At 64.0% G+C, this 13,964-nt stretch overlaps 1 protein-coding gene across 1 annotated transcript; it reads left to right on the top strand.

The window, feature by feature from the left end:
- Positions 1-2,123: 2,123 nt before the first annotated feature.
- On the top strand, positions 2,124-13,629 carry MEIOSIN (meiosis initiator). Its single transcript, XM_062175945.1, has 13 exons — positions 2,124-2,194; positions 4,417-4,543; positions 6,571-6,682; positions 7,596-7,730; positions 9,037-9,207; positions 10,079-10,178; positions 10,515-10,696; positions 11,060-11,302; positions 11,390-11,466; positions 12,460-12,582; positions 12,657-12,892; positions 13,292-13,381; positions 13,473-13,629. Exons 1-13 carry the CDS (start codon positions 2,124-2,126, stop codon positions 13,627-13,629), a joined length of 1,824 nt encoding a protein of 607 aa, XP_062031929.1.
- Positions 13,630-13,964: the final 335 nt, after the last annotated feature.

Below are 13,964 nucleotides of genomic sequence, written 5' to 3'. Positions count from 1 at the left end.
CCTCCCTGTCTGTCCGTCTCTCCCTCCCTCTCTGTCCGTCTCTCCCTCTCTCTCTGTCCGTCTCTCCCTCCCTGTCTGTCCGTCTCTCTCTCCCTCTCTGTCCGTCTCTCCCTCCCTGTCTGTCCGTCTCTCCCTCTCTGTCTGTCCGTCTCTCTCTCTCTCTCTGTCCGTCTCTCCCTCCCTCTCTGTCCGTCTCTCCCTCTCTGTCTGTCTGTCTGTCCGTCTCTCCCTCCCTGTCTGTCCGTCTCTCCCTCCCTGTCTGTCCGTCTCTCCCTCTCTCTCTGTCCGTCTCTCCCGCTCGGAGGCGGCGGCTGGGAGCCCCTCGCCCTCCTTGGTGGCCAAGGACCAGGCAGGTGCGGAGCGCCAGGGGCTGCGGCAAGGAGAGGCCAGGGCGCCGGCGGCCAAAAAAGGCGGGTGGCAGCGCGGGCGCTGATTGGCCGGCGGGGCGGCGCGAGGCCGCGGGGCGCCCCCGGGGCTCGCGTGCACGCGCTCCCCGGGCCCCGCTGGGCGGGAAGCGGCGGGGGCGTGGCCCGGCTCAGGAGCGCCCCCCTCAGGCCTCCCCGGCCGGGGCGCCCGGGACCTGCGCAGCGCGCGCGATTCTGATTGGGCTCCAAGGTGTGGAGCCGGCGTGAGGCCAGAAGGGGGACCACCTCACGCCATTTTGCACGACGCCCCGAGGCGGGTGCCGGAGGCTCAGGGGGGCCGGGCGGAGGGCTCCCCCTGCATTACCTGGCCTCGGGGGAGGCCAGGGGTCCCCAACACGGGAGGGGCGCTTTGCGGCCGTCGCTTCCCTCTGGGGGCTTCGAGGGCTCGAGGTGTGGGGTGGACCCCTGGGTGCAGGGCCGTGGGTGAGGCAGGGTCTAGCCTTGGGGATCCGGGCTGAGATGCGACCCGCGGAAGCGCTGTGGGCAGTGGGGGGGCTGGGGGTGCGCTCCGGGTCTCCAGTTAGGGTCTGGGGTCTGGGGACTTGGAACGTGAAGTGTTGAGTCTGTGACCCGGAGCTTCGCTGCTGGGATCCGGAGGTCCTAACGCGGGCTGGCGGCAGTCTGGCGCCCGGGCGCACTCCCGAGGGGCCTGGGTGGGGTCTGACCTGGGGGGCTGGGAGCCTGGGCGGATTTCAGCGTAGCGCACAGAGCCGCAGTTGGGTCTCTGGGAATCCGTGGCAGAGTCTGGCGTCCCCGGGCTGAGGGCGGGGCCTTCGATTTTCGGGTCTGGGGTCTCGGAGTGGGATTCATAGCCGAGATCTCCTTTGAGGGCTGGAGTCACCATTCCAGGGCCCGCGGTGACAGCTTGGAGTTCTAGACGTCTTCATTTTAGGACCTGAATCCTTGTTCAGGACTTGGGTTTGCTGTGGAGGGGCCTGAACTTGGCACTTTAGGATCTGGGTTCTCAGTGTTAAGGTCTGTGGACTACGCTCTTTTTAAAAAAATTAATTTATTTATTTGACGACAGCGCCACAGAGAGGCAGAGAGAGAGAGAGAGAGATCTTCCATCCGCTGGTTCACTCCCCAGTTGGCCACAACGGCCGGAGCTGCGCCAATCCGAAGCCAGGAGCCAGGAGCCTCTTCCTGGTCTCCCACACGGGTGCAGGGGCCCGAGGACTTGGGCCATCTTCCGCTGCTTTCCCAGGCCATTAGCAGGGAACTGGATCGGAAGTGGAGCAGCCAGGACTCGAACCGGCGGCCATGTGGGATGCCGGCACTGCAGGACTCCTTTCTGGGTGCTAGGTCCTCACTGTGGGAGTAGCAGGGCACAGTTTTAGTGCCGAGTAGCACAGCAGCGAGGTGACACACCGCGGTGTCCAGGCCTGGCAGGGTCTCTCGCAGGCTCTGGGCTCTCACCAGTCCGGTCTAAATTCTGGAGGCAAACTTTGAGAATTAACTGCTTTTCGTTCTTTGGTTCGGATCATGATTTGGGAGCCCCCGTTGACAATGTGGGATCTGCAGACATCCGTTTGGAGTTTTAGGACTTCGTCCTCTGGGCCCATGTTTGTGGGAACGGGAGAGTCGATGTTGGGGTATCTGGGCGCTCCATGCGTCCTGGGGAGAGGAAGGGCGCCGGCGGGGGTGCCCACTCCCGAACCCCAGAGGTCGCTCACGGCCTCGCCTCTTCCTTTTTGGTAGATGATGGCTTCCAACAGGCATCAGCAATTCCCTGAGCGGCCCGCAGCCAGCGCCCTGGCTCCCAGCGACAGGTAATAGCTCCTCCCTTCCCCTTACAGCCCCACCATCACAACAACAACAACAACAACGTTGACACCAAGGCCCTCACAGGTTTTGACAGCATGAGCTTTTATACTTTTTTTTTTCCCTAAAGATGCATTTGTTTATTTGACAGAGTTACAGAGAGAGAGAGATGGAGAGACACTGGTTCAGTTCCTAACAGGCCACAAAGGCCAGGCTGAAGCCAGGAGCCAGGAGCTTCTTCCAGGTCTCCCACACGGGTGCAGGGGCCCAAGGACTTGGGTCCTCCTCCACTGCTTTCCCAGGTCACAGCAGAGAGCTGGATCGGAAGTGGAGCAGCCGGGTCTCGAACCGGCGCCCATATGGGATGCCGGCGCTGCAGGCCAGGGCGTTAACCCACTGCGCCACAGTGCCGGCCCCCGCATTATGAGTTTTATAGACCTGGGGCAGTGTTGCCCTCTTGGTCCACTTTTTCCACGGGAAAAATAAAAAAGTTGTAGTTTGTGATAGCATTGACATAGACAAATACAACACAGATTGGAGCGTAGTCCTGTGTTCCTTCTAACTTTAAAGAAGTTTGAGCAATGTTGTGAGCCTTTAGAAGTATCAGGAGTTGTAGACACGGCTTACTGCCCTCATCGCTAACTCAGGCTAGAACAGAGAAAGACAGAACTCCCTGCCCCGGCCGGCGTCTGGTGCAGACAGAACTCCCTGCCCCGGCCGGCGTCTGGTGCAGACAGAACTCCCTGCCCCGGCCGGCGTCTGGTGCAGGGTCCTAAGCTGCCACTTGCAAGGCCGGCACCCGTATGGGGGCGCTGGCTCCAGTCCCGGCTGCTTCCAATCCAGCTCCCCGCTAATGCTCCTGGGAAGGCAGCGGAAGACGGCCCAGGGCCTGCGCTCCTGCCACTGGTGTGGGAGGCCCTGAAGAAGACCTTCAGGTTGCCGGCGCCGCGGCTCACTAGGCTAATCCTCCACCTGTGGCGCCAGCACACAGGGTTCTAGTCCCGGTTGCCCCTCTTCCAGGCCAGCTCTCTGCTGTGGCCAGGGAGTGCAGTGGAGGATGGCCCCAGTGCTTGGGCCCTGCCCCCACATGGGAGACCAGGAGAAGCACCTGGCTCCTGGCTTCGGATCAGCGCGGTGCGCCGGCCGCAGCGGCCATTGGGGGGTGAACCAACGGAAGGAAGACCTTTCTCTCTGTCTCTCTCTCACTGTCCACTCTGCCTGTCAAAAAATAATAATAATAATAAAAAAAAGACCTTCAGGCTCCTGGCTTCAGCCTGACCAAGCCAATGGCTACTGTGGCCATTTGGGGAGTTAATAGCAGGTGGACAATCTCTCTCTCTGTTTCACTCTGCCTTTCAAATAAAGAAAATGTCTTTTTTTTTTTTTTTAAGTCCCTTTCCTCATGGAGTTTACAAGAAATAAAGAAATGAGATTTCGGAGGCAGTGCTACCAACATTCAGAGTGAGGGAGGTGGCAGTGGAGCCGGGGACTGGACGGAAGGAGGGACGGGGAGTGGAGGGGACAGAGGCGTCCGGTCGGGCCCCAAGGAGGCCCCTGTGCTGTGTGCAGTCTGGGAGAGCAGCCCCAGTGCCTTGGTGTCTCCGTCTGTCGGGAGAGAGGCAGGAGGTGTGTGTACCTCGGGTTTCATAAAGGAGGCAGGGATTAGGCCTGGAAGTCCTGCCGCTGGTCGGGTATCAACGGCTTTCCTGGTTCCCTGCAATGTGCCAGCTCCTGTTCCGGGTGCTGGGGACACAGAGGCGCCCCCCCCCCCAGTCAGCCAACAGCGGGGTTCAGGAATCAGAGACACCTGTGAGCATGGGGCTGGGGCGGGCGGGGGCCATGTAGAGGGGCCCGGCCACACTGTGCAGTGAGGGTCAGTTGGTGGGAAAGAGCCCGAGGGGGAGGAGGTGAGACCACAGGGGTCAGAGGGGCGGGGCCACGGAGGGCACCGTAAGCCACGCCCCATTGACGATAGGATGTTACTCAGAGATACGAAGCGAGGGGCTGACCTGGTCAGCTTGGTATTTCAGCAAGATGGCCCTGACTCTGGAGAGAGGATGGGTGCAGGGGGCGGGGGGGGGGGAGTGCAGGGAGCCCCGTGAGGATATCGAGGGAGAGGGGGCAAGATCTGGTGCCTGTGTGGTCAAGAGGTTAAAGGTTAAAGGTGAGCCCAGACGGTGCCCTGGACTCTGTGCTGGGTTTGGGGGTCACGCGCCAGATTCAATTGCAGATGCCCCAGCCCCGACCAGCTCTTGTCCCCAAACAGGAACAAGACGAAAAACCACACCAGCAAACTCCAAGAGCTGGCCCTGATGCTACCCGTGCCCCTGAAAAATGGCGCGAAGAAGCTGACCAAGGTACGGCGCCTGGAGGAGGCTGGGGCCCGGGACAGCAGCAGGCGGCGAATCTCCCGGGAAGTCCAGACAGATCGTCGCATGGCCTCATTGAAAGGGGGGGCTGCCAGGTCAGGGCCGGCGCTGTACCTTGGGTGGTAGAGCAGCCGCCTGCAGTGCCAGTGTCCCACATGGGCCCTGGTTTGAGTCCCGGATGCTCCACTTCCAATCCCGCTCCCTGCTGTGGCCTGGGAAAGCAGCGGAAGACGGCCCCGGTCCTTGGGCCCCTGCACCCACATGGGAGATCCCAGGGGAGGCTCCTGGCCCAGCCCTGGCTGTCACAGCCACTGGGGAATGAATGAACCAGAGGCTGGAAGATTTCTCTCTGTCTCTGTCTCTCCCTCTTTGTAGCGCTCCCTTTCAAATAGACATCTTTAGAAAGAAAGAGAGGGGGACTGTCCTGCTCCGAGTGGGAACTCTGGGGGTCCATGACAGCAGCACTGAGGCCGAGGGAAGTAGCAGGGGTAGCATAGGACGAGGAGGGAGCAGCCGTGGGCTGGAGCCCCGGGGCCCGACAGCGGCAGAGTTCTGGGCAGCCTCCCCAGGCTTCTCAGTTGTAAAGGGAAAGTAGCTGTGGCTACCCAGAGGCGCTGTGAAACCACAGTGCCGTGGCTGAGCGGCGAGGGGCCCGGTGAGCGTCGCTGCTCTCTTAGAGCCCCTGGTTTTGGGGCCTGTGCGTGTCTGGGCCTGTCTCCACCAGGTAGGAATAGATAAGGGGGCCCTGGCAGGAACGTAGTGTTTCTTATATTTAATTCACGTGTTTTCATTTTATTTGAAAGGCAGACAGGGAGCTCTTCCATCCGCTAGTTCACTCCCCAGATGCCCGCAACAGCCAGGGCTGGGCCAGGGCTGGGCCAGGCCGAGTCCAGGAGCCTGGAGCGCCATTAGGTCTCCCACATGGGTGCCAGAGACCTCAGGACTTGAGCCGCCACCTGCTGCCTCCCCCGGTGCCCATCAGCAGGAAGCCGGCTCGGAAGCAGAGGGACTGGAGCTTGAACCAGGAACTCTGATTTGTGATGCGAGCGTCCCTTTCAAACAAATAAATGTCTTTTTGAAAAAGCAAAGAAAGGGGCCCGCCTTATGGGTTACGGGTGAAGCCTCCACCTGCAACACCCTCATCCCATGGGGCGCTGGTTCAAATCCTGGCTGCTCCACTTCCCATACAGCTCCCTGCTAATGTGCTGGGAAAGCAGCAAGGGATGGCCCAAGTGCTAGGACCCTGCCAGCCACACGGGAGACCCGGATGAAGCTCCTGGCTTCGGTTTGTCCCAACCCCAGGCCGCTGTAGCCATCGGGGGAGTGAACCAGTAGATGGAAGATTCTCTCTCTCTCTCTCTCTCTCTCTCTCTCTCTCTCTCTCCCCTTCTCTCTGTAGCTCTCTGCCTTTCAAATAAATAAAAATAAGGAGGGGCCAGCACCATGGTGCACTTGGTTAATCCTCCGCCTGTGGTGCCAGCTTCCCATATAGGTGCCGGGTTCTAGTCCCAGTTGCTCCTCTTCCAGCCCAGCTCTCTGCTGTGGCCCGGGAGGGCAGTGCCTTGGGCCCTGCACCCGCATGGGAGACCAGGAGGAAGCACCTGGCTCCTGGCTTTGGATCAGCGCAGCGCCAGCAGTAGTGGCCATTTGGGGGGTGAACCATTGGATAGAAGACCTTTCTCCCTGTCTCTCTCTCACTGTCTGTAACTCTACATGTCAAATAAATAAATAAAAATAAGGAAAGAAGAACTGGACCAGGAGACAGGCCAGCCTGGGTCGGGATCCCACCTCTGCCTCTGGCACTGATCTTCGGCTCCCTTAGCTGCAACCCCTGTGTCGCTGGGCCGCAGGGAGGGTTGAACAGCCCCTTGGGAACATCTCTGTCACCCGAGGAGCTGTCGGAGTTTGGGGGGGGTCCTGCAGCCTTTGCGTCCCTGGTCCCCAGCAGCCTCACAGGGCCTCGGGGCTCTGGTCCCTGGCTCTCACCTTCAGCCCTGTCTTTCTTTTGGGGACAGAAGGAGATTTTGTGTCACGTCCTGCAGTACATCCGGCACCTGCACAGAAACATTGAGGCCACCAGGGCCCTGCTCGAACTCCACACCGGCGACGGGGAAGGTGCGCTGGGGCGTGAGTAGCTGAGCCCGTGTTGCGGGCGCCCGCTGGGTGCCAAGTGGCTGGGGCCCTCGATGCCGTAAGGAACTCCAGGCCCCCCTGGGTCGCACAGTCTGGTGGCAGAGACACAACCACGGTGCGAGATGCCGTGGGAACTCAGAGCAGTGGGGCCGTGGAGCCGGGCCCCCGGGGCAGATGCAGAAGCGAGGACCCTGCCAGGCAGGGGAGGAGCGCGAGCAAGCACGTGCAGGCCCGAGGAGACGCGTGTGGAATGTCTGGGTGTGGCCGCAGGGACATGTGGCATGGAGATGGCGGCTCGGGGCCGCTGGGCCGCATCCTGACTCAGACGCGTCTCTGTGGCCTGAACTTATCTGTGTTAGTCCTGTCGTCTACAAAACGGGACAAATACCCGCGTCCCCTGTGTCTGTCCTGAGGGTTTGAAAGAGTTAAAGGCACACAGAGAAACGTAACACAGTGCCCCAGCCTCCGGTCACCCAGCGCGGGGCTGTGCCAAGGGCTAGCTTGTCACCGGGCAGAGGGCGGGAGGCGGGGCTGCAGAGGCTCCGGGGTCTGGGGCGGGGGGTGGGGGGCACTGGGGACCGGATCCCGAGGGGCTCTGGCTTCTAGCTGGGGCAGAGTCCCGTGTTTGCTGGGATGATGTCTCGGACGTCTAGCGCAGGGAACCAGGCGTGACGTGAGGAGCTGGAATCCGATAGAAGACGGTGGCGCCCACTCTGGCCCTGTGCCCCTGGCCCTAGAGGTTGTGCCACCTCAGACTCGTCCCATTGCCACCATCCCTGCCCTGCCCTGCCATGCAGTGACCTCAGCCCCCACATCCTTAAAGCCAGCGGGGACCAGCCTGTCCCAGGGTTGGGAAGCACAGCTCGGGGGCGGGGACCTGACCTGTCCACTTCTCCATCCCACGCAGGGCTGGCTCGGAACCCAGCTGCAGGCCCGGCCCGGCGGAGACACGCCACCCCCTCCAGCTCCCCGTGCTCTCGGAAGCCCTGTCTCTGGGGCGTCTGCCAGAAACCACAGAAGAAGAAGCCGACCCGAGCGCCAGGTACCAGCTGTCGGCGCAGGCAGAGCAGGCGGCAGGGGGTCGCCAGGGGGCCGAGCTCCTCCTCCAGGGACACCACCACGCCGGGGAGCCGACGCTGCCAGCTGTGCCGGGGCCCAAGTCCCAGCCCCCCAGGGCCCCGGCTCCCCGGGGGTCCCGGCTCCGAGGCCCAGTCCCAACACCTGCCCATCTTGAAGATGACAGAGGGGCCCGGGCAGGCCCTGCCTCCGCGGTCCAGCAGTGGGAGCTGCCCCTGCTGTGGCTCCTTGTCCCTGTGCGCGGTCACCGTCCCTGGGGCAGGGTGTCAGGGCACGTGGGGTGGTAGAAAGATCCGAGTGTGGGAGGCAGGGCTCCTAGGCCCAGCCCCAGCCTTGCTACTAACTCAATACACGCCCCCTCCCCACCATACACCTCTTCCCGTTGTGGGCCCAGGGTCTGTGTCTTTAATGCAGGGTGGGGGTACATTTGGTGCAGCTCAGGGCCCGGGTTCGAGGCCCAGCTCCGCTCCTGAGTGCGGCTGCTCATGCGCACCCTGAGAGGCGGCCAGGAATGGCTCGAGGAGTCGGATTCCTGCCTCCCTCCCCCGCGGGAGGCCTGGACTGGGTGTGGAGCTCCTGGCTTCCGCCTGATCCAGACCCATTCTCAGGCCTGGTTGTTCGGGAGGCACCCGTGGGTGTCGACAGCTGCGCCAGTGCCTGCGCCTGAGAGCACGCAGGGGGCATGGCGTCGCTGGCCCACGGTGGAGCCCAGGCACCTGTGTTTTTATTTTATTATTATTATTATTTTTTTTTGACAGGCAGAGTGGACAGTGAGAGAGAGACAGAGAGAAAGGTCTTCCTTTGCCGTTGGTTCACCCTCCAATGGCCGGCGCACCGCGCTGTTCCGATGGCAGGAGCCAGGTGCTTCTCCTGGTCTCCCATGGGGTGCAGGGCCCAAGCACTTGGGCCATCCTCCACTGCACTCCCTGGCCACAGCAGAGAGCTGGCCTGGAAGAGGGGCAACCGGGACAGGATCGGTGCCCCGACCGGGACTAGAACCCGGTGTGCCGGCGCCGCAAGGCGGAGGATTAGCCTAGTGAGCCGCAGCGCCGGCCAGGCACCTGTGTTTTTACAAAGCTCACGAGGTGGACGGGTTGGGCCTCGTGACCCGTACTGAGGACCTGGGCATTCTTGGAGAGGGGAGTGACCAGGCTAAGCCACACTCTCAGACCCGCTGTCAGCCAGAGCAGAGAGGCCCCCGCCCGCGCCACATTCTGAGGACAGTGAGGCAGCCCCCCTGGGCCCTCCGACACCTGCCTGTCTGTTCACAGAGAACCAGACCTCAGGCCGGAAGCCTCGTCGCTGTCTGGCCCTGGACAAGCCCGAGAAGGTGGTGACCCCACCCCCAGAGCAGCAAGGAGGAGCCACCAGGGAGACCCCCACGCTTCGGAGACGCCCCGAGCTCTGCGGCCTCCCCAAGGCTGCCTCGGCCTCACCTCAAGGCGAGGGAGGAGGAGGATGGGCCCTGCCCACGGTGCCGGACGTGGCCTGCTGTGGCCTCCCAAGTTGGTCTCTTTCCTCCCCGTGACTTTAGTCTCATTTCCACGGTTGGCACGGAGCTTCCGACCTCCTGCCCATCTGTCTTCATTTCAGACTCTGCTGTGGGCGTGAGGGCGGGGCCAGACCAGGATCACCCTTGGGTGGGGGCGTCAGGTGGCAGAGTGGGGATCGGGCAGGGCTGCCTCTCCCAGGACGCCCGGTCACGGCTCCCGTTGGAAAAGTGCGGTGACGTAGCCCGAAGAGCTTGCTGGGAGGCTAACCGGGGCTTGAGCCTGGGCTTGGAGCAGCCCCGCGGCCATGGGCCACTTCCTTCCTCTGTGTGGGAGTCCAGCCCCTCCCCCGAGTGCCTCCTCTGTGCCGGGCACTGGTGACACTTCAGTGGCCAAATTCCCAGTCCTGGGCCGGCACCATGGCGTGGGTTAAGCCTCTGTCTGCAGCACCCACATCCCATATGGGCACCTGTTCGAGTCCCAGCTGCTCCACTTCCAATCCAGCTCCCTGCTAGTGCACCTGGGAAAGCGGCAGTGGATGGCCCAAGTGTTTGGGTCCCTGCACCCACATGGGAGACACAGATGGAAGTCCTGGCTTTGGCCTGACCCAGCTCCTCTAACTGTACCTCTGCTTCTCAAATAAGTCTTTAAAAAAAAACAAAAACAGTCTCCCAAGGGAACCAGCCCCCCACCCTCCTGCAGAGGTTTCGGCTGGGACTGGGCAGGGGGAGGGGGGACAGTGGCGCGGCACCCCCGCGTCCCTTGCGGCTGCCAGTCCCGGAGCTGTCCCGATCCAGCTGTGTGCACCCTCGTCTCCCCACAGCCGGGGATTCTGCGAGCCTTGCCCAGGGCGGCCCCGCCCTGGAGGCCCAGGACATTCTGGAAGGACTCCATTTTCTCAGCGATGCCCAGCTCTGGCCCAGGTAAGGGAGCCCCGAGGGCATGGGGGGGTGGGGGCCCCCGGGGCAGGGAGGACCGTGCCCCCCAGTGCAGCCTGGCTGCAGCCTCTGGGGGTCTCCCGGCCTCCTCCGCAGCCAGTGGCTTTTCTAACACACAGACCCCGGCGGTGCCCCTCGAGGGTGGACGTCCTTAGCGTGGGGCCCCATGTCCTGACCGACGGCTGAGACGTCCGTGCCCCCAGCTCTCCCGCCTCCCCCCCACCGTGGATGTCACCCCCCACAGCACCCATGTGTCCCAGACACCAGCCTGGCCCTGCCCCTTCCCTACCCCGCTCTGTGGCTCCGACCCCGGCTTCACAGGTGGCCCGCGGACCCCCACGGGCTCCGTCTGCAGCCCCCGGCCCGGGCCCCGCGCTGCCTCTGGGCCCCACCTTCCTGCAGGCAGAACCTGGTGCTCTATGATTCCGACGACGAGGTGGACAAGGAGGCCCTAGATGCTGACCCTTGGTTTCCTGTCTGCACCCCAGAGGGCAGCCCCCAAGGTGACTGTAGCTCCGCCTCCCCCGGGTGGGGGTAACTGGACAGAGCAGACACTGCCTGCTGTCACTCTGCCCCGGTTGCTAGGCAACGCCCTTCCCTTGAGCCTAGGCACTCCTCTGGATCTTTCTTAACACAGAGCTGCAGGCAGCCACGGCTGGTCCCTCGGACCTGGCACACGACATTATTATTATTATTATTATTATTATATTTTGCCAGCCCTGACAGATACCTCGTAACGTCCTCTACCAAGAACCCGCATGGGAAATTCGCAGCCACCTGCCCCTGCGCGTGGCACCACGCCCTCTAGGGCACGCGGGGAGAAGGCGACCCCGGCCGCACCCCTGAACCTGCCGCTCCCCTTCCAGGGAGCCCGCTGGCCTTGGGGCCCCTGCAGATGGATCTGTGGAGCGCGCCCGGCCCCCCGGGTGCCTTCTTGGGCCTCAGCCCGTCTCTGCTCAGCTCCCCGGGCGCACTGTTGCCTGAGCAGATCCTGGACGACAGCGCTGAGTTCCTGAGCCAAGGTGAGCTCCGGGCCGCCTGGTGCTCGGCCCTCGCCGAGCTCAGGCCCGCTGGCTTCCCGGAGGTGGATCCGCCCGCCAGGCCGCGTGGTGGGCAGAGCTGGATCTGGGAATGAGGGGGCCCAAGGGGACAGCCAGCGAGGGGAGGGGGGCGACTGCGTGGCTGTCCCTCCTCAGCTCTCTTCGAAGATGTGCTCCTGGACCCTGAGCCCGAGCCTGAGCCCCCGGCTCCCGTGGCTGGGGCACCGCAGGAGGTAGGCAGAGCCCACCGCCCGCCCGCCCGTCTGCCGTGAGGTCCGTCGCTCCGCACGCACGCCTCGCTGGTTGATTCACGCATCCCTCGGCGTGGCCCACGACCCCGCCCTCCCGTCACCGGCGTGGGCACGTAGGATCAGCGTCCAGGGCTGCCAGGCTCCGTAGAGACCTCCACGCACTGTTACTGCCGAGCCCCAGGCAGGGTCTGTGGTCCCCCCTATGGAGGGGCTCCAGGAATTCCCAGCTGGAACAGAGACCAAAGCTGGGCCTGCCTCCCGCCGGGTCCCCGGGCCAGCCAGGGCTGGGCCAGGGCTGGGCCAGGCCAAGGCCAGGAGCTTCCCATGGGTGCCGGGGCCTTTTCCCACCTGTCGCCTTTCCGGCTGCATTAGCTGGGGGCTGGCCGCCCCTCGCAGAGCCCCTGGTAGGCACCCTGCGGACGCTGGTTTGTTTCGGTTCAGACCTGCCCAAGGGACACAGCCTTAGGCTTCTGCCTGGTGCGCTCGAGGTCTGAGACGCTGCGCTGTGGGCAGCCCCCATGACACATTAGCAGGTTAGGCCACGCCGTATTCCCGAGTGGCCGCTCCACTTCCCATCCAGCTCCCTGCCAAGGCACCTGGGAAGGCAGCGGAAGATGGCCCACGTCCTCGGGCCCCTGCACCCGCGTGGGAGACCCAGGCGGAGCTCCTGGCTCCTGGCTTAGGCCTGGCCCAGCCCTGGCGGTGGTGGGGGGGCATCTGGGGAGTGAACCAGTGGATGCAAGACCTCTCATGTACATGGAAATAAACAAAGTTTAAAAAACAAACTCACTTTAAAATTCCAGCCCGAGGGAGCCCCGCTCTGCCCCCATGGCGACAGGGGCTGGGGTGTCCCCGGAGCTGTGGCAAGGAGTGAGTTCGCTCCAGGAGTGAGTGAGTGGGGCGCTGTCTCTCTCCCTCATCCCGGCCCAGGACAAGCCCTGGGGGCCCCCCAAGGACCCCCCCGGCCCGTGCCAGTCCTCTGTCTCCCTGGAGCACTGCTACCTGTCGCTGAGAGAGGACAGCAAGACGCCCTCCGGTTCCAGTTCCAGCTCCAGCTCCGAGTTCTCCGACACGGACTCTGAGGGCGGCCAGCACGAGGTGAGGGCGCGGCCAGCACCAGGGCTGGGGGTGTCGGCCGTCCTGGCTCACCGCGGCCCCTTCTCCCCGCGCAGGACGCGGGGGCCAGCGCCGAGGGCTCACCGTCCTCCAGCGACGAGGATGGAGACCGCACGTGGACCCCGACCCGGCGGCCCTGCAGCGGGCCCGCCGCCCGGAGCAAGGCCAGGAAGGGCCACAGCCCCGCCAGGCCCAAGGAGACCAAGAAAGGCCCCGGGCCCGCCCAGGCGAAGAAGAAGTGCGTGAACGGCTTCATCATGTTCTGCAGGATGAACCGCAAGCAGTACATCCGGTGGGTGGGCCAGGGGCGGGCCTCCCCTGTCTCCGCCCCTGCTGGACCCCCACCGCCACCCTTCTCCCCGCCACCCCCGGCTGAACCTGGCCCCCTCGTATGAGCAACCAAGGCCGACTCCAACTTCAGACAAGGGGAGATGCAGTCATGGGACTCGCCTGGCGCGGGTGGGTGTGGATCGCCGGCAGGTGCAGCCGGGTCCAGGGCCTCCCCGTGCCCTCTCAGCTCTCGGGGTATTCCCGGTGTGCTTTGGAGCTGTGCCAGGTGCTGCTGGGGGGCTTCAGGCTCCATCGGCCACCCCGGCTCCCCTCGCTGCGGCCTCCAGCGACTGTGGTGGACCAGGTGCCCAAAGCCACGGCGGGGGGATAGCTCTCCTGACCCCCCCTCCGCCTGTGCCAGAGCCTGCCCTGGGACCGCGTCCACGGCCGCCACCAAGGAGCTGGCCCAGCTGTGGCGGGAGATGACCCTGCAGGAGCGGAGGCCGTACTGGTGAGCAGCCCCTGCCCGCCAGGCCCGGGTGGGGGCCGAGGCTCCCCCGGGGAGGTGAGTGAGGACCCCGCGCCCCACCCGTGTCCCGCAGCACCAAGGCGCGCCGGTTCAGCCGCCAGCACAACCGTATCGTGAAACGGGCCAGCTCCAGCAGCGAGGACGAGGACGGGGACACCCCCAAGCCCTTCTACCAGCTGCTGGCCGAGAAGGCCCGGCCCCGGCGCCCCACTGCGGGTGACGCCTCCTGACCCCTGACCCTTGCCTTTGCCCTCCACCCTGTGCCTCACCCGAAGGGCCTGGGGGCAGGGAGACCCCCGATAAAATGCAGGGAGTGAAGTTCATGGGCCCTGCCTCTCCCCCACCCCAGGATCAACTGGTTACAGCCCCCCCCCCCGGGTTTATTCTCACCTGATCCCACCCCACCCCCACTCTACTTATAGACTATTTATTTATTGTTTCCAACAAAATAAACAAGCGTAGCCCTTGTCACCAGCAAGGGCAGGTGGGACAGGCTGTCCCGTGTGCCCACGCCCTGGGCTGGGGCCCTCGCCCCCACCCCACACACGGGGCCATCAGGGCTCCC

Source organism: Lepus europaeus, chromosome 19, assembly GCF_033115175.1.
Source record: "Lepus europaeus isolate LE1 chromosome 19, mLepTim1.pri, whole genome shotgun sequence".
NCBI classification, from domain to species: domain Eukaryota; kingdom Metazoa; phylum Chordata; class Mammalia; order Lagomorpha; family Leporidae; genus Lepus; species Lepus europaeus.
This window is presented reverse-complemented; position numbering and strand designations above follow the sequence as displayed.